This window comes from Peromyscus eremicus, chromosome 15 (genome assembly GCF_949786415.1).
Source record: "Peromyscus eremicus chromosome 15, PerEre_H2_v1, whole genome shotgun sequence".
Taxonomy (NCBI): domain Eukaryota; kingdom Metazoa; phylum Chordata; class Mammalia; order Rodentia; family Cricetidae; genus Peromyscus; species Peromyscus eremicus.
This window is the reverse complement of record NC_081431.1, coordinates 57,583,802-57,606,675: the sequence shown is the minus strand read 5'-3', so window position 1 is coordinate 57,606,675 and position 22,874 is coordinate 57,583,802. Positions and strand designations below refer to the sequence as shown.

Here is a 22,874-nt window from a genome sequence, read left to right as displayed (position 1 = left end):
TACTTCTTGCTTAAAAACATTTATTTGAAAAGACAAAGAACGAAATTTTACTCCCTGCAGCCTGGGCTATAGGGAGCATGGAGAGGCCTTCTAGCCTCAGGACTCTCTGGACCAGAAAGAAGTTCCCCACTGGGGCAGAGACCCAAGTGTCCGGACACCTAAGCCCAGAGAAACAGATACTGCAGGACACTGACTTGAGAACTCAATTTTGGGAAAGAACAATTCTTCAGAAAGCCTGTGAGGCCCACGAGGCAGAGACCACCCACATGAGCCTTTAACTGCCCTTGGGCACCAGGATCTGCTTGATGTAGTTGACCACGTTGCTGTGGAGCTGGGAAGCAGTGGCCTCAAAGGTGTCCTTGGCGAGGGTCCGGGCCGTCTCGCTGCCGCTCATCATGGCGTGGTACAGTGGGAGCGTGTACTTCTGCTTCCCCTGTAAGAAGCACAGACACCTCTCCTCAGGAGCTTGCTTAGTGGGTCTGCCCAGCCCTCCTCCCCTGACAGCAGTCATGGTCTGAGGACAAAGGGGATGTGGGGGTCAGAGCTGGAATGAAGTGCCTCTCTGTCAGAAGGACTGATTTTGGCATCTTCTAGGGGGCGGAGAACGATCCTAGGGAAATAAATTTCAGCATGAACCCCAAATCATGGCAACAAGGGACCATTTACAAGAACCAAACAAATGAGCTGGGTGGACACAACGGGACTGCAAACTTTTGGAAAGCTGGAGGCAGTTATAGTCATCAAGGTGGTGACAGCCAAAGCCAGGGTCAGGTAAGGTCCATCGATAATGAAGCCAAGTCCCCACGAGTCAAATTCACATAACTGGACGGCAGCTGCATGGCAAGCTCCCGAGCCCCAGAGGCTTGGCAAGCGGTCAGAGGGCTCAAAGAACCTCCCACAGACTTCTGGTTTCCTCTTCACACAGACTGCACTATAGAGGAAGTCACCTGGGCATTGCTTTGGATCCAGTCAGTCCCTCATTGCTCTGGAGTCGGAGGATGTTCAGTTTATCACGAGAGCCTTGTGCCCTAAAGGGCTGCGCTCACAGGGATCCACTGCTACCAAGTCCCAGAACTCCTCCGGAGAGCAGGGACCTAGCCCTTCACTCACCTAATTTGTTCTTTTGCATGACCAGCCTTCACATTACCCATTTCCCTTTTCCCAGTCTCGGGTTAGCTCTAACTGCCTTCATCCCCTTCGGCTTCACCAGTTCATCTCCAAAGGGCTCCTCAAGCCTGGAAACTTCTCTTCCCCCAGGACACAGCCTCGGGGAACCACACCAACACCGGCACGATCAGGAGGTCCTTCAGAGGCCAGGCCCCACTTCCTCTGAAGGGCAGACCCACAAGCCTCTCGCAGGCCTCAGGTATGATAACAGAGGTCCACAGCCTGTCCATGAGGGGACCAGAGATGTAATTACCCACCTGGCTCTGCAAGAACTCCTTCACTTTCCAGAACTCTTCTTGGTGGTCATTCTTAAGGATGATCTGGCCCCATCGGAGCCGTAACTCAGCATTCCGGGCATTGGAGATCTTTGGGTATGTCTCTCCAAGTGTCTTCACATTCCCTAGAAAAGAGAAAGCAATGGGTTGTTAACGGCCGACTGAGGAGCCCAGAGGGCTCATTGTCAGCGCCACCGAGTGTCAGTCCTCCTGCTCTCCAGAAGCACTGGCAGGAACAGTGAGGTTCCCTTACCACCCACCTTTACCATCCATCCTGCTCCTGCATCTGGCTCAGGGATGCTCTAGCACCACATGCACCTTAATTTCTAAGGCTCTCCCATAAGACACCCCTTAATTTTACTCTGAACTTCCTGCTCTTTCCCTCAGATTCTCTCCTACCATTATGCTAATAAATTTGGATCCAACTTTGAAATGTGAGTATGTTCAGTTAATTTTTCTGAGGATGAAAGCCCCTATGTGCTAAAAGGCAACAATCACGGGGATTTGATGACTATTATTTCTGACCAAACAACAACAAAGCATCCAGTGGGTGAGATGATGGGGCTGGAGAGACGGCCCAGAGGTTCAGAGTGCCTGCTGCTTTTCCAGAGGAGCTGTGTTCAGTTACCAACATCCACACCAGATGGCTCATAACCACCTGTAACCCCAGCTCGAGGGGATCTAACACCTTTTCTGGCCTCTGCAGGTACCCACAGACATAGGACAGATAGACACACATACTCTTAAGTAAAAATACATCTTTAATTTTTAAATGAAAAAGAGTTTGGATGACTAGGCTCCAATCCTAGGCCAATCATTTACTGTTGTGCGGGTTATTGGCGCCTTTCTGATGTAATCTCTATTACCTGGGTTTAAGATCATAGCATCCCAAACACAGAGTAATCCTGAGATTAAAGGGTCCAATAGAAACAGTTTATGGAGTGCCCTGCCGGACCTGGAGCCTGATGAATGCCAGGCTTTGTTAATTTGTTCCAGTGGCACTGGTATGTATAACCTGTGCTGTTCTGATGACGTATTCTTGTGAGGTATCAGCCTCCCTTCTACACTGGAGCCACTTCGAGGCACTATCCCTTCTGAATCTTGCTCTGGCCTCTGACATGAAGCTCTGCACCCAAGAAGCCTGGCTTCAGCGTGGTAAGGAGGTAACCCACGGTCCTTACCGGGTGGGAGAGGGGACTTCTGCAGGATCTTGTCGAGGAAGTAGACAAGCTGGTAGGTCTTCCAGGTAGAGATGGATACAGCTTCAATGGCTTGCATGTCTAGCTCTGAGGTCACCCACAGCTCAGCCAGCTCTTCAGCTGGCTTCATGAGTGAGTCCCCAGGGGAGAGGTCAGGGAGGTAGGGGGGCCAGCCAGGGGTGTTCAGCCATCGATCAAACTCAAAACCTCGTGGGTAAAAGAAAAGAAGACACCATCGTGACTCTCCCACCAGTCAACGCGCTCAAGCAATTCCCGGGGCTTGCGAGCCCCATCCCCCATCCTAAATCACCCCCTACTTGGTGTCACTTGTCCCAGCAGGATGGACAGCATCTGGAGGCTGCCACAGTAAGACTGGACTATGCCTGCTTCTACTGTGAAATGCTGCTTGCTTTAAAAGTAACATTCTGTCACCAGGTGATAGACAGCTCCTAATTGGAGGCCAGTTCACGCTTTCCTCTCCATCACAGTGGCGCGGTGCATTAGCACCAGGGCCCCAAGCCTGAGCTGCCTGGCTTCCCAAACTAGCGCTGCTATAACTATCTGGGAGGCCGTGGGCCTGTATTTTCACTTCTTGGCGCCTCAGTTGTTTGTAAAATGGGGGGTTGCTCGGCCCTACCTTAGTTGACAGTCGTAGATTAAATGAGCAAATACACATTAAAAGCTTAGTGCACGGCCTGGCGCATAGTAAGCACTCAGTAATTATTAACTATTGTTCGTCAGAGTCTCATGACCTTGAAATTTGGGCCTCCAACCAATGACCCGGTGCTACCGAGACAGAAACCGACTTTACCAAACCAACCAGAGTGATTCAGAGTTCACATCCCGACAAGGGGTGTGTCTCACGGCCTGTCTGGGTCACAGCGAGGCCATCCTCTCTGTTCATGGAGGAAGCAGTCAGTGCCTTCCTTGCTGACATCAGAGCAGCTGCCAGGATTCCCCTTTGCTCCCAGGGCCTAAGGAGACCTCACCATGAGCTCAGGGCAGAGGTGACAGCCCCTGTTGCTCTCCTGCTTCTGATTTGGGCAGCAGAGGTCACAGCAACCCTCAGGCAAGAACCAAGAAGTCAGCCTGTCTCTGTTTCTCTTTCTTCCTGAGACAAGGTCTCACGTAGCGCACGCTGGCTGTGGACTCACTGTAGCCAAGGGTGGCTTCTCAACCCTGGTCCTCTTGTCCCTACCTCCCAAATGATGGGGTTACACTCACGCCCCAAATTTTTTTGACTTTCTATGTTTTGACTTAACTCACCATGTAACCCAACCTGGCTTTAAAGTTATGGCTGTCGGCTGCCTCAGGCTCTGAAGTGCTTAAGTTCAGCTTAAAAAAAGGCTTTTCATTTGCTTTTGTGTTTCAGTGCTGGGGGTCAAACCCAGGTCCTCATACATGACAAGCAAGTGCCCTACCAACTGAGCTACATTGCCAACCCCCTCTTTCTGGGGTTGAGCCAGGGCCTTGCATATACTCGGCCTGTGCACGACCATGGAACTCTACGCCAGCCCCACCGCGAGTCATTCTGGGGTCCCGGGCTGTCTCTCCAGATGCTGCTTGAACAGGAACCCATGACTTGATGGCTTCCCATCTCACCTTGCTCATTCTCTGCTGCGTCTTGGAAGCCAGCAGTCCAGTTCCCCTGCTTACCTGGAATGGAATCTACTCCCTTCTCCTTCAGCTCAGGGAAATACTCCAGGTAGAATTCCAGAAAATCTTCAGCCATGATACTTTGGAATTTAAACTCATCTACATAGGCCTGTGAGGAGGGAAGTGGTTTAGCCTCTGTGGCCACCCTGGGGAGCAGACCCCCCCCCCATCTCTCAGGCCCTCCCTGACCCTTACCTCTGGTGCCCCCTGACTCCACCCTCGCACTCTGGCCCAGCGCTTTATCTGCTCCTTGTCTCTCTCCCGTCGTGGAGAGTTGACTGTACCTTGAGAAACTTGTCAAACCGATCCTGATCGCCCACCAAGTGGGCCAGGTACGAGACAAAGCAGTACCCTTTCTCGTAGGGGGTCTCATTGTAGGTGTCATCGGGGTCAACACCTGGCAGAGGAGAGAGCAGACAGGGCTGAGTGTTCGTAAGCACCTCTTGTGTAAGCACCTCTGGCTTCCGATTACAGGCCAACTGTTGGAATTGCTCAGACTACACCTCTCCCAGGTACAGCCAAGGTTTCCTGGTCACTGATGGTCTCCCATAGCACTTCAAAGGTAATAGCGGAAGGCCAGTAACTATGGATCTAAGAAAGGGCCAGGGAGACCAGTGGTTCAAAGGGGCTGGCACATTTCCTCGGACAGGGCCTTCAACTAACTCTTAGGGCTAAACCCGCTCAGACTTTTCAAGTCCTGTTGGTCACCATTTACACAGTCAACCTCTCAGGCATAGTTTTAACAACTGTCCTAGACTAGAGCTAACTACCAGGGTACAAGAAGTTCGTTTTACAGTCAGGTGGCACCAAAGAACACAAGCTTCAGTTGCACAAAAGGGTTTTAGGTTAGTCACACATGAAACTGGAAAAAAAAATGTTAGAAAGCAGGAAGTTCTGAGCTGACAGGTGCATGACCTTGGGCAAGTCACTGGATTTGCCTGGTTCTGGGCCTGTCATCTGTAAAATGAGGCTGACACTCTTTAGAAGCCTCACTTAGGAGACAATATTAAAAGGAACGGGAGAGCTACGGGCTTGTCATTAAGTGGCTGAAATGGTTGGACTCAGCCAGCCTGCAGAACGAACATGGCCAGAGCACTCCAGTGGCCCACTTCTCCAAGAAAGCATTCCAGCATGTGGCCCGGACTAACTTGGGGCTCCAAGCGTAATTTACTGGAGGGGGGGAGACAGAGGAGCCTTCTGGACCTGGTTCGATCTTCACCCGCAGCTTGTTGAGCGGGTTTCCCTCCCCGGAGACGTCCATGTGCTGCCGAAGCAAAGCTCGTCCTGTTGCAGCCTCCAGGCACGTGTAAGCAGCTCCTGGCCAAAGACAAACCACAAACCCCGAGTTCACCATGCCCACGTTCTCCAGACAGAGGCGCTGTGCAGTCTCCTCGGGGTCTCAAAGGCGTTACCTTCCAGGGTGTCAGGGAACAAAGTGACTCAGCCTCTACTCTTGGGCTTTCTGAGCTACAGAGGTTTGGTGAACCTGACCTGTGTGTCTTTCCCACAAACACTAGGGGAGCTTTTCTTTGTCTACAGGAATTTGTTCGTTTGTTTGTTTGGTTTTGGTTTTTCGAGACAGGGTTTCTCTGAGTAGTTTTGGTGCCTGTTCTGGAGCTCGCTCTGTAGACCAGGCTGGCCTTGAACTCACAGAGACCTGCCTGGCTCTGCCTCCCAAGTCAAATGCTGGGATTAAAGGCGTGCATCACCACCGCCTGGAAAGAATGTATTTTTATTTTCAGGTAACAATTTGGTTTCTGTGAAACTTAAAATATTTTTCCTCTGATGATCCTGTCGCAGAAAAGAAACCGTCACCTTCAAAAACCTTAAGCATCTAGGCTGGGTATGGTGGCACAGACCTTTTCTCATCCAGCTCCAGGGAGACAGAGGCAAGTAGCTCTCTGTGAATTTGAGGCCAGCCTGGTCTACATAGTAGTGAGTTCCAGGCCATCCAGGGTTACATAGTGAGACCCTGTCTCAAAAAAAGAAAAGAAGCCGGGTGGTGGTGGCACATGTCTTTAATCCCAGCACTCAGGAGGCAGAGCCAGGCGGATCTCTGTGAGTTCGAGGCCAGCCAGGGCTACCAAGTGAGTTCCAGGAAAAAGCGCAAAGCTACACAGAGAAACCCTGTCTCAAAAAAACAAAAAAAAAAAGAGAGTAACTCCGGAGCCAGGGGCATGGTTCAATGGGTAAGGGTGCCTGTCACCAAACCCTATTACCTGCAATCAGTCACCAAGATTCATGACAGAGAGAACTGACTCCACAAAGCTGTCCTTTGACTTCCACACAAACACTGGGTACGTGCACACGAATGCACACACACACACACACACACACACACACTTCAACTCTGCCACTTACCACATGTTCTGACTCTGAGCCTCCCCGAGCCTCAGTTTTTTCTTCTGCATAATGGGAAAATCAAAGCTGTGCCATTGGATTCTAGTACTTGAGCTCTGGTGAGCTAAAGTCACTGTGTAGCCCATGCTGGCCTTGAAGTCAGAGGTCTGACACCCTGTCCAGATTGGTTTTTTGTTTGTCTCTCTTTCTTTTTTTTTTTAAGTATGTATGGCTACTTCATTTGCATGTAACTCTGCACACCAGAAGAAGGGGGCATCAGACAGCTGGGAGCCACCATGTGGTTGCTGGGAATTGAACTCAGGACCTCTGGAAGAACAGTCAGTGCTCTTAACCACTGAGGTATCTCTCCACCCCTCCTCCCACTTTAAAGACAGGGTCTTGCTAGACGACCCAGGCTGGCCTCAAACTTGTGACCTTCCTGCTTTAATTCCCCAATGCTGAGGGTGCAAAAGTGTGAGTCATCATGTCTGGTTCGCCACAGGATTCTTAGTGGCTGACGAAGACATTCACAAACAAAATCTTGCTCTGTATACTTTGAATAAGAACACAACTCTGTTCAAACTTTTTGGTAAGTAAAAGATAAAACACACTAAAAGTCTTCACGCCTTTAATCCCAGCACTTGGGAGGCAGAGCCAGGCAGATCTCTGTGAGTTCAAGGCCAGCCTGAGCTACAGAGCGAGATCCAGGACAGGCACCAAAACTACACGGAGAAACCCTGTCTCGAAAAACAAAAAATAAGAAAACAACAACAACAAAATACTCCTTTATTCTCTTCTTTTTGAAACAGGGTCTTGTGTAGCCCAGGCTGGCCTCACTCACTAACCTTAGCCTTCTGTCCTACCTTTTGAGTGTGGAGATTGCAGGCATGTACCATAGTGCCTAGTTTTATGCCCGGGACAGAACCCAGAGACTTGTACATATTAGGCAAGGACTCAGCCACTGAGCTATTGAACTTTATTACCTGCCCCTGCGTCCCCCACCCCCCATTGAGTGCTGAGGATCAAACCCAAGGCCTTGTGCATGTTAGGCAATCACTCCACCAAATTTATTACTAGCCCAAACTCAATTAAATTTAATGAATGTATTAAATTCTTTTTTTCTTTAATGTTTTTATTTATTTTTTGTGAATAAAAAGAATTTTTTTTTTCTTCCAAGACAGGGTTTCTCTGTATAACAGCTCTGGCTGTCCTAGAACTTGCTTTGTAGACTGGGCTGGCCTCAGACTCAGAGATCTGCCTGCCTCTGCCTCCCAAGTGCTGAGATTAAAGGCGTGGTCCACTACGCCTGGTGCAAATTAAATTTTTTAAAAATATTATTATGGGAGCTGGAGAGATGGCTCAGCGGTTAAGAGCACTGGCTGTTCTTCCAGAGGTCCTGAGTTCAGTTCCCAGCACCCACATGGTGGCTCACAACCACCTGTAATGAGATCTGGTGCCCTCTTCTGGCCTACAGGGACACATGCAGGCAGAACACTGCATACATAATAAATAAATAAATCTTAAAAAAAATCTTCCTAAAAAATATATTATTATGGTTTAAAACCATAGATGTGACTCAGGAATGATACAGCATTTGTCTTTAATTCCAGACCTCAGGAGGCAGAGGCAGGTAAATCACTGGTCTATATAGTGAGTTCCCAGGCCAGCAAAGGATGCAGAGTGAGACACTGTCCCAAAATAATAACAAACCAACAAAACCCATAGATGTTTGATCTTTCATACTTATATATGGAAAGTGAGCTGGGCATAATGGCACACATCTCTTATCCCAGCATTTAGGAGGTAGAGGCAGGAGGAATGCTGTGATCTGACCTGTTCTACATAGTGAGTTCCAGACCAGAAGAGCCTCACATAGCAAGATCTTACCTAATCTCAACTCCCATCACCACAGTTCTTGAGGTTGAACACAGGGCTTTGTGCATGCCAGGCAAGCACTTCCCCAACTGAACTAATGAACCATGTCCTCAGCCCAAGACCTGTCTCAAAAAAGCCCCAAAGTGCTGGGCATCATGGTTCACACCTTTCATCCCAGAACTCAGGAGGCAACGGCAGGCAGATAGGTGGTCTATGTGAATTCAAGATCAGCCCCCTGTGAGGTCTGTCTCAAATAACCACAACAACAACCAATAAAAACAAAACAAAAATGAAAAGGGGCGGAGAGACGACTCTGCAGTACTTTCTGGTCTTCTAGAGGACTCAGGTTTGGTTCCCAGCACCCACGTCAAGCAGCTCACAACTGACTAACTCCAGATGCCTCTGATCCCCAAGGGCACTTGTTCTTGAGTGCAGGGACCCACGGGCAGACACACATCCCTACATACAATTTTTAAAACATAAGTGAAGAAAAAAGAAAAAGAAAATAGAGAAAATGAAATAGAATCTATTTTGATTGTCCTGAACACTGAAATTACAGATGGATTTTCTTTTCCTTCCTGTGCTTTTCCACACATGCCACACAGATCTTGTTTAAAAATAATAATAAATGTTCTACCGCTTAGAGCATGTAATAGACAGTAGCCTTTTATTAATTCACTAATGAGACAGCAGAAAAGCTTTGGTCTCTTTTCTTTAAGCACATGTATGGATGGGCACATGACTCAGCAGAGGCCCAGGAAGCCTTGGGTTCAAGGCTTGTCTATGGCTACATAGGGAGTTTGAGGTCAGCCTGGAATATATGAGACCCTGTCACTAAAACAAGGAGAGCCAGAGTGCACGTGTAGCATGGCAACCATGCTTTATCATGGCTTTATGTTTCACTCATAAATCAACCAGCCATCTGGGATAAATGACGCTGGGTACTCTCACCTAGGAGCTGTGTCTCTTGGGGACACTTTGGCATCCAGTGTGACCCCAGCGTAGAGAGTATTTTCATTGTCAACTCACCCATTAGTCCAGTCAGGCAGTTTAAACCACAATGCTTGCAGTGGCACACAGTGGAATGGGAATTCTTAATTTAAAAACAGTTTCCAGGCTGGAGAGATGGCTCAGCAGTTAAGAGCACTGGCTGCCCTTCCAGAGATCCTGAGTTCAATTCCCAGCAACCACATGGTGGCTCACAAGCATCTGTAATGGGATCTGATGCCCTCTTCTGGCATAAAGAGTCCCTCCTCCCTTTAATGCCCACCTACACCATGAAATCACAGGAGCAGATGGCACTAAGAAGGGGGCCCAGAGGGGGCTGGAGAGATGGCTCAGCAGTTAAGAGCACTGGTTGTTCTTCCAGAAGACCCGGGTTCAGTTCCCAGTACCCACATGGCAGCTCACCATTGTCTGTCTATAATTCTAAAATCTGACATCCTCACACAGACATACATGCAGGCAAACATTAATGCACATAAAATTAAAAAAAGAAAAAAGAAAAAAAGAATGGGGCCAGGTACTTGGAAGGACGGCGCCTTACCAAACAGGATGGTGGAGATCCTCCTCTGGGCATACATGGTGAAGCCTTCATTGAGCCAGAATTCCCCCCAGTTGGCATTGGTGACCAGGTTCCCAAACCAACTGTGAGAGATCTCATGGATGATGACGTCCGCTAAGGAGCGGTCCCCTGCCAGGAGGCAGGGGGTGACAAAGGTCAGACAAGGGTTCTCCATTCCTCCAAACGGAAAGGACGGTGGCATGAAGAGCAAGTCATACCTGCCAAGAAACTGGAGGTCACAGGAGGCTCTGACTCCAGAGCAGACCTCACCTCCCCGGCCTCAGAGATCCAGGGCTGCGGCCGCTAAAGCGACAGAACCAACCTCAGGCCCAGCCTGGGCCTCCGGGTCCTTCCCGGGAAGCTTCCCTGCCTCCACGTCCGCCTCCATGAGCATGCTGCCTTTAAAAGTGTGAGCATGCTCTCAGCTCCCTCACACTCACCTCACTGGAGGCCAACTTGGGGTCACAAAGCCCAGCCCGTATCTAACCTCCCGCACAGGGGAAGGGCATGGACGCAGAGGTCCTGGGCTTCTCCACTCTCCTACCTCTAGCTCAGCAGCAGTTCAAAAACCATTCCTCCCGGGTCCTTTTTAACAAAGCAGCCACGTGGAGCCTGGCTCGTCCCTCCCTCGCCCTGCGTTTCTGGGATTGGAAAGCCTTGCTCTAGGAGATGGAAGGAAGGGAAGCAGCCCCAGGAATGTGGGAAACAGCTACTCAGTTTCACAAAACACATCTGCTCACTGATACCACACCTTCCCCAAACATAGGGTCCGAAAAGCTTCTCTCCCGTTGCCAGAAATTCTTCTATCACCCCATTGTACTCCTTCTTGGCAGCTTCAAGGAGGCAGGGCTCTGCCCATACCCGGCTCCTAAGCACAGAGAGGCGGAAGAATGCTTAGAGAATGCTGTGGCAGCCACATGAACCACCTGTGGACACTGTCCTTGCTCCCATATCTGAGCCAATGCAATGTGGCCACGTGGCCGGCCAGGCAGACAGGAGAGGTAAGATCACCCTTTGCTTAGCCCCAAAAGGCTGCTCATCATGCCTGGGTATGAGACTCTAAGATCGCCTTGGGGAGGTGCCAGTCAGCCCCTCTAGGCAACAGGACATGAAGTCCATGGCTTCCACGCTGAATTCAATGCTGCAAAAGTGAAGACAAAATAAAACAGAATATATATGAATCAGATCCATAATTTCAGCACTTAAGAAGCTGAAGCAGGAGGATTGCTGAGAGTTCCAAGACAGCTAGGGCTATAGAGTGAGACCCTATTAAAAAATATAGCAACTAAAAAGGGTGGAATATAAGAGGCCTTTATAACATGATACAATTACTTTCCTTCTTATTTATAGGATAGACGAAAGAATTCTGATAATAGTTGGGTGTGGTGGTGGTACACCCTTTCAATCCCAGCACTTGGGAGGCAGAGGGAGGTAGACCTCTGTGAGTTCCAGGCCAGCCTGGTCTACATGGAGAATTCCAGGGAAGCCAGACAGGGCTACACAATAAGACCTTTCTCTCTCTCTCTCTCTCTCTCTCTCTCTCTCTCTCTCTCTCTCTCTCTCTCTCTCTCACACACACACACACACACACACACACACACACACACACACACAAACCTGATAATAGAATCTCTGGAATTAAAATTTGTCTTCTGAGGGGCTGGAGAGATGGCTCAGTGGTTAAGAGCACTGGCTGCTCTTCCAGAGGACCCTGGTTCAATTCCCAGCACCCACAAGGCAGCTCACCACTGTGTGTAACTCCAGTTCAAGGGTATCTGACACCCTCACCCAGAGTATATACAGGCAAAACACCAGTGCACATTAAATAAATAAATAAATAAATAAATAAATAAATAAATAAATAAATAAATCGATCTTTAAAAAAAAAAGTCTTCTGAGAGAAACCTATCAATATTAATGGGAAAGTTGCCAGTTCTTTTAGGTGCCAATGGTATTGTGATTTTACTTCATAGCTAGAATGGGCTTTATTCCTCAGAGGGCACTATGATTTCCTCACCTTTAAAAGGTCTAGAACAGGGCCAGCGAGATGGCTCAGGGGTTAAAAGCACCTGCTGCCAAGCCTGATGAGCTGAGTTCTGAGACTCACATAGTGGAGAGAGAAAAGTGAGTCTGGCTAGTATCCTCTGATCAACACGTACACCACAGTGCTCATGCGTGCATATGTGTGCGAACATACACAAATAAATGTAAATGTAGCAGGGCAGTGGTAGTGCACGTCTTTAATCTTAGCATTCAGGAGGCAGAGGCAGGCGGATCTCTGTGAGCTCAAGGCCAGCCTGGTCTACAGAGCAAGATCCAGGACAGGAACCAAAAAGCTACATGGAGAAACCCTGTTTCGAAAAACAAACAAACAAACAAACAAACAAACAAAAGCCCAAACCAAAACAACAACAAAAGTAAATGTAATTATGTAATTTTAAAAATTAAAAATGAGCCGGGCGGTAGTGGCACACACCTTTAATCCCAGCTTAGGAGGCAGAGCCAGGTGGATCTCTGTGAGTTAGAGGCCAGCCTGGGCTACAGAGTGAGTTCTAGAACAGGCACCAAAACAACACAGAGAAACCCTGCCTCGGAAAAAAAAAAAAAAATTAAAAATGATCCAGGATAAACAAAAACAAGCCCATATATAAATAAAATTAGTATGACAAAGCAGGTGTGTTTACAATGTTCAACATATGGTCCCTTCAAGTTTTTATAATTTGAATTTTTCATAAAAAAATGAGCAATAGTGAGAAAGGTGGTATACATTTATAATACTAGCATTTACATTTTTATTATGTTTATTGACGTGAATGTATGACATGTATGTGTCATGTACACATGTGCTCCGCACAACGCGCGTGGGGGAGTCCTCAAGTTCTACCGTGGAGGTCCCAAGGATTGAGCTCAGATTATCAGGCTTGGTGGCAAGCACCATTACCCAATGAGCTATCTTGCTGGCCCTTTAATCCCAGCATTTGGGAGGCTGAGGCAGGAGGATTGAGAGCTGGAGGCCAGCTGGGCTACACAGGAAGACCCTGTCTTAAGCAACTAACCAAAGTAAAGACAGGAAAACAGGTGAGGAGCGCCATCACCATCGAGAAAACACAGTCGAGCAAAAAGTCAGGGCTGAGAGAGCCAGGGCTGAGGACAGAGCCAGGGCTGAGACCAGTTACGACTCCAAGGATGGGCTGACACCAGGATTCAGGACCCCTGAAGCCAAGGCCTGCGCCTCAACCTTGCATAAGTCTGTACTCATAGCCTCAGTTTGACTGTCCACACATGGATACAAATATTATCAGCCTCACTGAGTCTGGGTAAAGATTAGGAGGGAGCATGCAGAAAAGGGCCATTGGGGTCCACCCTCCACTTTCTTTTTTTTTTTTTTTTTGTTTTGGTTTTTCCAGACAGGGTTTCTCTGTGTAGCTTTGCGCCTTTCCTGGAACTCACTTGGTAGCCCAGGCTGGCCTCGAACTCACAGAGATCCGCCTGGCTCTGCCTCCCGAGTGCTGGGATTAAAGGTGTGCGCCACCACCGCCCGGCTCCACCCTCCACTTTCTACCCAGTATCCTCTTGTGGTGCATGGGCCCACCTGGGGTAGGAGGGATCCTGTGACAAAAGACCCTCGTGTTTAATATAGAGCATGAGATCCCTGGGATGTGAACAATGGCTGTCCACCGGACAGGGGAAGGAGATGTCACCAACATTAGCGTACTTCTTTTTGTTTTGTTTTCTGAGACAGGGTTTCATGGAGCCCAGGCTGCTCTCCAGCTCACTATATGGCTGAGGAGGACCTTGAACTTTGGATTCGCCTGCCTCCACTTTGAAAGTGCTGGGATTACAGGACTGTGCCACCATACCTGGCTTATGTAGTGTTGGGGATCAAACCCAGGGCTTCATGCATGCAAGGCAAGCATTTTATTAGCTGAGCTACATCCCCAAACCATCATCATCACTAGTTAAATGGATCGTATTACCTTGTTTGACATGCTTTTGTGTCGATTATATGATATGCTTAGAACCTGTCATATTCCCATTATGATTCGTTCATATACCTGGTTTTTTTTTTTTTTGTTTTTGTTTTAAGATTTATTTGTTATGTATACAGTGTTCTGTCTGCATGTATGCCTGCAGGCCAGAAGAGGGCACCAGATCTCACTACAGATGGTTGTGAGCCACCATGTGGTTGCTGGGAATTGAACTCAGGACCTCTGGAAGAGCAGTCAGTGTTCTTAACCTCTGAGCCATCTCTCCAGCCCTACCTGGTTTGTTTTTAAGATAGAGTCTCATTGTGTAGCACTGGATGGCCTCAAACTCACAGAGATCCTATTGCCTCTGCCTACTTCATACTTTGGTAAACAGAACATTTGTTAGGGCAAACACATCCTCAAACCACATAGCTTTCCTTATCTTTTCCCCCTGGTTGCAAAGATGACCTCCCTGTCTATTAGGAAGGGGGTAATGCCTTCTCTTTCAAGATTGGCATTGTAGTGCTGGGGCTAGCTCAGGGTTAGAGTGCTGGTCTATCTAGCATGCTCAAGGTCTTGGGTTTGACCCTCAGCACATCAAAACAACAACTATCAGGACTAACTAACACTTTTCTGAATGTGTGTGTTGGATAACCAATGGAATCCTGCTTATTATCCTACCTGACACCTAGGAGCTGATGTAATTCATGATACCACTAGCGGTGCAGAGCCTTGCCATTAAAAAAAAAAAAAAAAATGAGGCTTGTAATGAATCTTATAGAAGACACCATTACCTCCAGAGCTAAGGAACAAGAGAGCCGAAAGGGGCCTGTGCTTTGCAATCCAACCTTTGACCCTTTCACAGCAGGACTAAGCTGCAGAGGTAGATGACATGAAAATTGCGAAAACCTATTTTCTCTGTTTTAGACAGGCTGTATTATTCTATATGGCCCAGGCTGGCTTTGAACTGGAGACTTTCTGTCTCGGCATCACTAGTAGCTGGGATTACAGGTGTGTGCTACTATGCCCAGCTCATGGCCAAAGGTTTTAATCTCAAGAAACAGTACAAAAGCTGGGTGGTGGTGGCAGCGGCACATGCTTTTAATCCCAGCACTCAGGAGGCAGAGGCAGAGGGATCTCTGTGAGTTTGAGGCCAGCCTGGTCTACAGAGCAAGTTCCAGGACAGCCAGGACTACACAGAGAAACCCTGTCTCAAAAAAGAAAGAAACTGTACAAAATACTTTCTTGTCTCCATTAAATCTACCCAGTATCAGGACAACAAAACATACATCTAGACCGAGGCATCAGCAGCAGGCAGAAAGGACAGTCCTTTCCTTCTTTAAAAGAATGCAAGGAGCGGGCTGGAGAGATGGCTCAGCAGTTAAGAGCACTGACTGTTCTTCCAGAGGACCCAGGTTCAATTCCCAGCACCCACATGGTCCCACATGGCTGCTCCCAACTGTCTGTAACTCCAGTTCCAGGGGACCTGACACCCATGGCAAAATACCAATGCTCATAAAATAAAAATAAAAATTTTTTAAAAGATACAGTACAAAAAAAAAAAAAAAAAAAAAAAAAGAAAGATGCAATGAGGCCAGGCAGTGGTGGCGCACGCCTTTAATCCCAGCACTGGGGAGGCAGAGGCAGGCGGATCTCTGTGAGCTCAAGGCCAGCCTGGTCTACAGAGCAAGTTCCAGGACAGCCAGGGCTACACAGAGAAACTCTGTCTCGAAAAACAAAACCAAACAAAAAGGCAAGGAAATCAAAGCTGGAGAAAAATGGGCTTCGGCACAGAGATATAATACCGTGGCTAGAAGGGCACTCAGTACTGAAAGTTACTGGTTGAGATCAGTCTTCTGGAACTACCACGAGCAGCTACGCTCACCCATGAGCCCCTGCTCCAGCTCCAGCAGCTGCGGCTACACTAGCAGGACAGGTGGTCTCCTTGCAGACAACAGGCTTACACATGGAAGGAGGGAAAAAGGAGGAGCAGAGAGGAAGAAGAGAAAAACAAGACTGTCCGCCAGCCTCCTCATGACCAAAGACAACAGACACAGGATTCCACACTGTCCCTAGAGCCACTTCAGCGGGACCACTGGGCCAGAGTCACCCCTGCCTCTGGGGTCAAACTCCACCTTGCCCGCTGGCTGTGTTTCTTACCTGGGTCCAACCTCAGCTGAAGCCAGATCTCCAATGGCCAAAGCTATCAGATAGGAGGGGATGGGCTGGTCCATCTGGAAGAAAAACTTATTTGGACCTCTCTTCTCCCAAGTGCTCGCGCTCATCACAGCTGTGAAGCCATCTGGGACCTGGCAACAGAGAAAGCATAGGAAGCCTCACCTGGAAAGTCTCCTCCGTTCGTTTGTCTATTGCCTTGTTCTTTTTTGAGGCCAAATTTTGCTACACAGCCCTGGCTAGCCTGGAACTCGCTGTGCATACCAGGCTGACCTGGAACTCCTGACGGTTCTGGGTAACTGACCCCCCCTATCCCCACCCTCTGCATTCTGAGTGCTTGAATTAGATATATGTACTACCATGCCTGGCAAAAAGGTCCTTTGGACTGACTTGAAGAATAGTAGGATGAGAAACCTGCACAGTGATGGTAACAACTCTGAGTTCATCCCGGAGAACAGGAAGGCTTCAAAAACCTTACACTGATGGAGCTTGAACTGTGTAGAATTTCTGTCCATGGACCCGGCATGGCAGCACATGTTTTTAATACCAGCACTCAGCAGCCAGGGGTTCTCTGAGAGTCTGAACCAGCCTGGTCTACACAGTGAGCTCCAGGCCAGCCAGGGCTACATGGTGAGATGCTGTCTCAAACAACAAAAATCTGCAGATGGAAAGCTCTACAAGGGAAGAATTTTCCAGATTCTGGATTTCAGATACACTGGATCAATGTAATAACTTATCAACCAAAATGGGACCTGATGGGCCTGAAATTATAGTCTTTGTCTCTATATTTCTCTGAGACAGGGTCTGACTGGGTAGCCTAGTCTGGCATTGAACTCATGATTTTTTTTTTTTTTTTTGAGACAGGTTTCTCTGTTTAGTCCTGGCTATCCTGGAACTCACTCTGTATACCGGGATGGTCTTGAACTCAGAGATTCACCTGCCCTTACCCCATGAATGCTGGGATCAAAGGCATGCGCCACCACCACCTTGCATGAACTCATGATTCTTTTTTTTTTTTTTTTTTTTGGTTTTTCGAGACAGGGTTTCTCTGTGAAGCTTTGCGCCTTTCCTGGAACTCACTTGGTAGTCCAGGCTGGCCTCGAACTCACAGAGATCCGCCTGGCTCTGCCTCCCGAGTGCTGGGATTAAAGGCGTGCGCCACCACCGCCCGGCGAACTCATGATTCTTATGCCTTTGCCTCACAAGGCTAGGATTACAGGCATGTACTTCCATGCCTGGCTTTTTTTTTTTTTTTAAACATTAAAAACCAAAACAAACCATTTATTTTATTATGTTGTTTGGTTTTTTTTTTTGGTTTTTCGAGACAGGGTTTCTCTGTGTAGATTTGCGCCTCTCCTGGAACTCACTTGGTAGCCCAGGCTGGCCTCGAACTCACAGAGATCTGCCTGACTCTGCCTTTGTTTTTTTTTTTTAAGATTTATTTATTTATTTATTTATTTTTTTATGTGTATGGGTATTTTACCTACATGCGAATTGAACCTGGGTCCTCTGGAGGACCTAACCACTGAACCACTTTTCTAGCCCCTATTTTATTATGTTTTAATTATATGTAGATGTGTGTGTGTGTGTGTGTGTGTGTGTGTGTGTGTGTGTGTGTATGTGTGTGGATACGTGCATATAAATGAAGGTGCCTATGGAGGCCAGAGGTGCTGGGTCCTGGAGAAACAGTCATCGACAGTTGTAAGCCACCAGATGTGAGTGCTAAGAACCAAACTGGAGTCCTCTGGAGGAGCAGAAAGTGCTCTTAACTGCTGAGCCACCCCTATTCATGATCCCAAGGGCAAACACACTCAGTCAGTCAGTCATCTTACCTCAATAAGAGCCGAATACTTGCACTTCACTGCAGGAGTGTCGAAGCAAGGGAAGAAGGCTCTGTTTAACACCGCCTGGCCCTGGGTGTAGACAAAGGGTTTCTTCTTTCCCGCTGTCTGCTCAGGAGCCAACCAGCAAACCTGAGAGAACAGAGGGGCGCTTCAGAACAGACAGCTCACGAACAGAGAAAGGAGTGGGCCGACTTGGGACATTTTCAGGTAATCCTTAAGACCTTCCTGCCAGCCAGTCTGTCCCTGGCCAGAATGTCCTCTCCTATTGTGTTTAATCTACCCTGGAATATGCCATGGTCTCGTGCCCACATCACAGGGCAGACACTGCATTCCCCACCGTACCCATGGCATCTCAGGAATCCCATCCTCCTCACTGTTTCCCATCTAACAAGGATTTCGCGCTGCTGACTGAAGAGCAGCACCAGCTAAGAAGAGCTGTCCATTTGTTTTTGTTTCTGACAGAGTCTTCATGTAGCACATGCAAGCCCAGCATTCTTTTTATGAATACTTAGGAGGCAGTTGGTTCATCCGTGGAGTAAGGTGACTCCAATTCTCTCCCATATCTGGGTAGACTGGCTTTCCCCTTTAAGGTATCTCTTCCAGTGGTCCTTTAGAAAGGCCCAGAAGGGGGATGCAGACCTTAGTACAGGTGTGGTGAGGCGTCCTGGTACCTTAGTGTCTGGTCTAGCAGAACAACCCATCGGCAGCGCGAGCATATTCAATCACAAACTGGCATTCTGACCATCAGGAGACAGTTTCTAAGGCACAGCTGTAGTTTTCTTGGTTACTCCAGATCTCCTTTTTGAGTACCCAAGGTTATGATTACTGTGGCTGTCTCTTAGTTAAGAAAGCTAAGGCTTTACCATGAAAAGAGACAAACCTTACTTTCACCCTTAGCAAAAGGAAATCATACACAACATAGGTAAAACTATTCATGTATGTGTGTGTGTGTGTGTCCATTTAAGATTGAAAAATGGATTACACTATTCCAGGAAGGTATCACAGGTGAAGTAAAATTGTCTATTGTCTGCTTAGGCCTTTAAGGACAAGCAAGAGTCAGATGTTGGAAGGGAAGAGAGAAGCCTCTCCAGCAGGTGAGTGGGGAAAGGCAGGTCTGGATGCAGGCTCTGGGAACTGCTTAGGCTCTGAATAGGCTGGTAGGAGGGAGGCCTGAGCAGGAGGGAGGCCTAAGCAGGCAGAAGGGAGGGCTTTGAAAACAAGGATCTGAGACGTTTTAAAGATGCAGAGGAAAGCCACATTGGATGTTGGGTTTTTCTCTGCCTGCTTTTGTCCAAGTACAATAAATTTAACCAGTCTTCCTGTAAACACGGTGCAGCGTGGAAGGCAGGATAGGAGACATGGTAGAAAAGCTGATGTAGGTAACAGAGGCCAGCACAGTCAGTCAGGTGGCACATTAATACTGACCCGATACAATGTGATCCAAGTGGCACTTTGCCTCTGAATTTCCCCTCTACAATGCACAATTCCTACCTAGTCACAGGGAAAACATCGGAAAAATTCCAGTAGAAGGGCATTCTATAACATACCTGAACAGCACCCTTCCAAATTGTTAAGGTCATAAAAAAACAAGGGAAAGCCTGAGAAACTGTCACAGTGCTAAGACAAGCCCAAAGATGCACAGCCGAGCATAGTGGCACAGGCCTGTAATCCCAGCACTGGGGAGGCAGAGACAGGTGGATCTCTGAGTTCGAGTCCAGCCTGGTCTGTAGATCGAGTTCCAGGACAGCCAGGGCTACACAGAATATACAGAAACACTGTCTCAAAACAGGTCAAACCCTACCTCCGCCCCCCCACAACAACAAGAACAAAGATGCACAGCTAGCTACAATGTGCTGCTTTGGCCGAGATCAGGAAGCAGAAAAAGAAGTAGGTTAAAAAACAAAACAAAACAAGAAACTAAGATGCCGGTAAAGCCTGTGGAGCCTGGTTAGTACTGTCAGCTAGTATATATCAGTACTGACTTAACTGAGCTAATGGGGAACGGAAACTGTGGAGGGCATGTATAAGAGCTGTGCACTATCTGCTCAGTTATGCTATTAATCTGCCTTTTATTGTTATTTTGAACTTGCAGTCCTCTTGCCTCAGCTTCCTGAGTACTGGGCCTCCTGGCATGTGCCATCATGCCTGGCTGGTATCAGGCACTTATAAGAAGAAAATTCACCCAGGTTTGTCGAGAATTTATACAAGTGCCTAGCACATCTTTATCATACATATTATAAGCAAAGATGGTGGAGGGATAATGTATGTGTATATATATATATATATATATATATATATATATATATATATCTTAATACACACATATATGAATATATGCATATATATACATATATATAGTTTTGTTTGTTCTTAAATGATGAGAAGAAAACAATGATGTAATGAAGAAACCTGGTGGTGTGCGCACTACAGACCAGGTGAATTCTGGGAGAAGATGCTGCAGTGCTTGGTGAGAACTCTCATCAGAATGGTTGCAAAGGACAGGAACGCCCGCTAACGCCTTAGGTGAAGACCCTCATGTCCGAAGGACAATCCTTTGTAGAGAGCAGCCTCAGCTGTGATGTCTGTTTAACCTTGGGTGCCATCTTTAGAATGGGCAGATTCAGGGAGGGTCTAACTTTCCCATCCTGTGTGATTTCTAGCTCCCAGTGAAAATTAGGAATCAAGATACAGCAGAGGAGCTGAAGATGCGCCCTCCAGGCACCGAAGGAGACTTCCCTTTGTCTTTGGGACTAGGTTGCACCATGCGATTTTGACTTTCAGTTTCCCTAACAAGTTCTAGCACGAGGCTCTTTTATTCCTCCAGCCTTAGAAGGAGGAAGTGGAACTTCTCCTTGGGTCAGTTCTAAGAGGAAAGGGGAACTGCTAGCTGGATAAGCAAGTTCCAACAGTCTGCAGAAAGCTTTGGTGAACTTTGTAACCCAGCCAGAGACTGTCACTCTTACAGATGTCCACTGAGTACTCTTAACCTTACCTTCCAATATCTCTGTCTTACTCCGAAAATCTTAAGACTTAAGAACCGATCAACAGAGAAGATTAAATTATAATAAAGCCTAGACTACTCTAATTACACATTCTCATTCTTGCTCGGATTCTTTTAAGTCCAAGGCAGGATTTCAAAGGAGGAAGCAAAAATAATTCTCTAGGCTTCAGGGCAGTTTGAACTTGTGCAACCTGAACGGCAGGATAATAAAGGACCGTGTCAGCATCTACCTAACTAACCAACATCGTCCAGACTCCATCAAGGATAACTATATATAAAAAACAAACAAACATAAAGTTTGTGTGTGAAGTTTCTCATCCGGGAAAGACACACAGGATAGCGGATGAGTTGGTTTAACACGTGTGTGACAGAGGCACTTTAAGACAAATCCACAGACAGAGGCCAGGAAGGCAAAAGGAGAGGCAGGAGGAACACAGCACCGGCTGGAGAGGTCCGAGCCCAGGGTGGGGATCCGGGGGCCTTGATCCAGAGCGGGCCACCGAGGGAGGAGAGTCGGCGCCTGGGGATCTCCTGCGGAAGCTGCAGAACAGGGCCAGGTTTCCTGCTCTGGGACTCTGGGAGACTCAGGGGCCACAGGCTGGCCAGGAGGGTTGGGAAAGGCCTGTGGCCCCGGCGCACCGCGCGCACTCACCCCGGGTCCCTCCCCGACGCGGTAGGTGAGCTCCAGCTGGAAGCGCTCGGCGGCGCGGCAGGGCTGCGGGAAGGCCACGCACAGGGCCTGGCCATAGTGCGAGAAGGGCTGCGTGTGGAAAGGCACGGGCTCCGCGATCGGCTGTTGGTCTCCGGGCTGCCCCCGCCGCAGCGTCGCCGCCGTCACCTCCAGGCAGCTGTGCGAGTCGAGCCGTAGCTCCGAGGCGCCCTCGGGCAGCAAGCAGCGCAGCTCCAGCACCACCGTGCCGCTCAACCCGCGGCTGCCCGGGCCCGGGCCCGGAGGCCCGAACTCGGCCCGCAGGTCCAGGTGCAGGTGCAGGATCTCGAAGGCGCGGAAGCTGGAGGCCGAGGCCACGTCCACCGCCTGTGCCGAGTGCAGCGGCCGCCGCACCGCGCCGCCGCGGCTGCCGGGTCCACAGCTCTCCATGGCTCCGGAGCGGTTGCTCACCCGCCGGGAAGACAAGCGGCTCCGCGGGCCCCCGCAGGCTCCGCCTCGAGGCGACGCGCCACCGTGGGCCCCGCCCCCCAGGACTGCGGGCGGCCACCGCCCCTGGCAAATCTGAGCCACACCGACTGTCCCCTCCCTTGCAGCGCACAAGCCCTCTTTCACATGAGTTCCTAAGCCACCTGGCCGAGGACGGTGGCGTGGTGGGTCGTCCTTTGCCCAGGTCCCCCTTGCGGATTCCCCCATCCTCTGAACAATCAGTAGGATGCGGAGGACGGAACCTGGATTGGAAGGGTCTGTGTTTGAAATTTCACTCACTCTCTCCACTGGGCCAGTTATTAGGACGATGTGTGACATCTTGGACAAATTGCCTGTAAAACAGGAGTTGCAATGCTATTTCTCTTTCGCCTCGTAAACAGTCATCTGTGACCCGAGGCATGCTGATCTTTACAGTTTTGTGCCAGCACACACACACAAAAACTGTTCTGTTTTACATATAACAGACATAGATATATCTGTCTATACCTACTTTACATTTGTACTTGTTGCTGTTTTTTAAAGATTTATTTATTACGTATACAGTGTTCTGCCTGCATGTATGCCTGCACACCAGAAGAGGGCGCCAGATCTCATTATAGATGGTTGTGAACCACCATGTGGTTGCTGGGAATTGAACTCAGGACCTCTGGAAGA

At 48.6% G+C, this 22,874-nt stretch overlaps 1 protein-coding gene across 1 annotated transcript; it reads right to left on the bottom strand.

Annotated features, from left to right (window-relative positions):
- Rnpep (arginyl aminopeptidase) lies at positions 1-22,197 on the bottom strand. The gene is made up of 11 exons (XM_059280446.1): positions 21,717-22,197; positions 18,052-18,192; positions 16,205-16,353; positions 10,828-10,944; positions 10,059-10,294; positions 5,501-5,614; positions 4,582-4,694; positions 4,298-4,406; positions 2,624-2,848; positions 1,425-1,567; positions 1-433 (listed from the first exon to the last, which is right to left on the bottom strand). The coding sequence occupies exons 1-11, from the start codon at positions 22,161-22,163 to the stop codon at positions 275-277; spliced, it is 1,953 nt and encodes a 650-aa protein (XP_059136429.1). The 5' UTR covers positions 22,164-22,197; the 3' UTR covers positions 1-274.
- Between the last annotated feature and the right edge of the window lie 677 nt (positions 22,198-22,874).

Bases quoted from the DNA above. Each gene is read 5' to 3' on its own strand.
- Rnpep (XM_059280446.1), bottom strand. From the start codon at position 22,163: ATGGAGAGCTGTGGACCCGGCAGCCGCGGCGGCGCGGTGCGGCGGCCG. The intron at 1,568-2,623 runs GTAAGGACCGTG...TCTCTTTTCTAG, and splicing joins GAAGTCCCCTCTCCCACCCG to GGAATGTGAAGACACTTGGA. The intron at 434-1,424 runs GTGGGTAATTAC...TGCTTCTTACAG, and splicing joins AGGAGTTCTTGCAGAGCCAG to GGGAAGCAGAAGTACACGCT.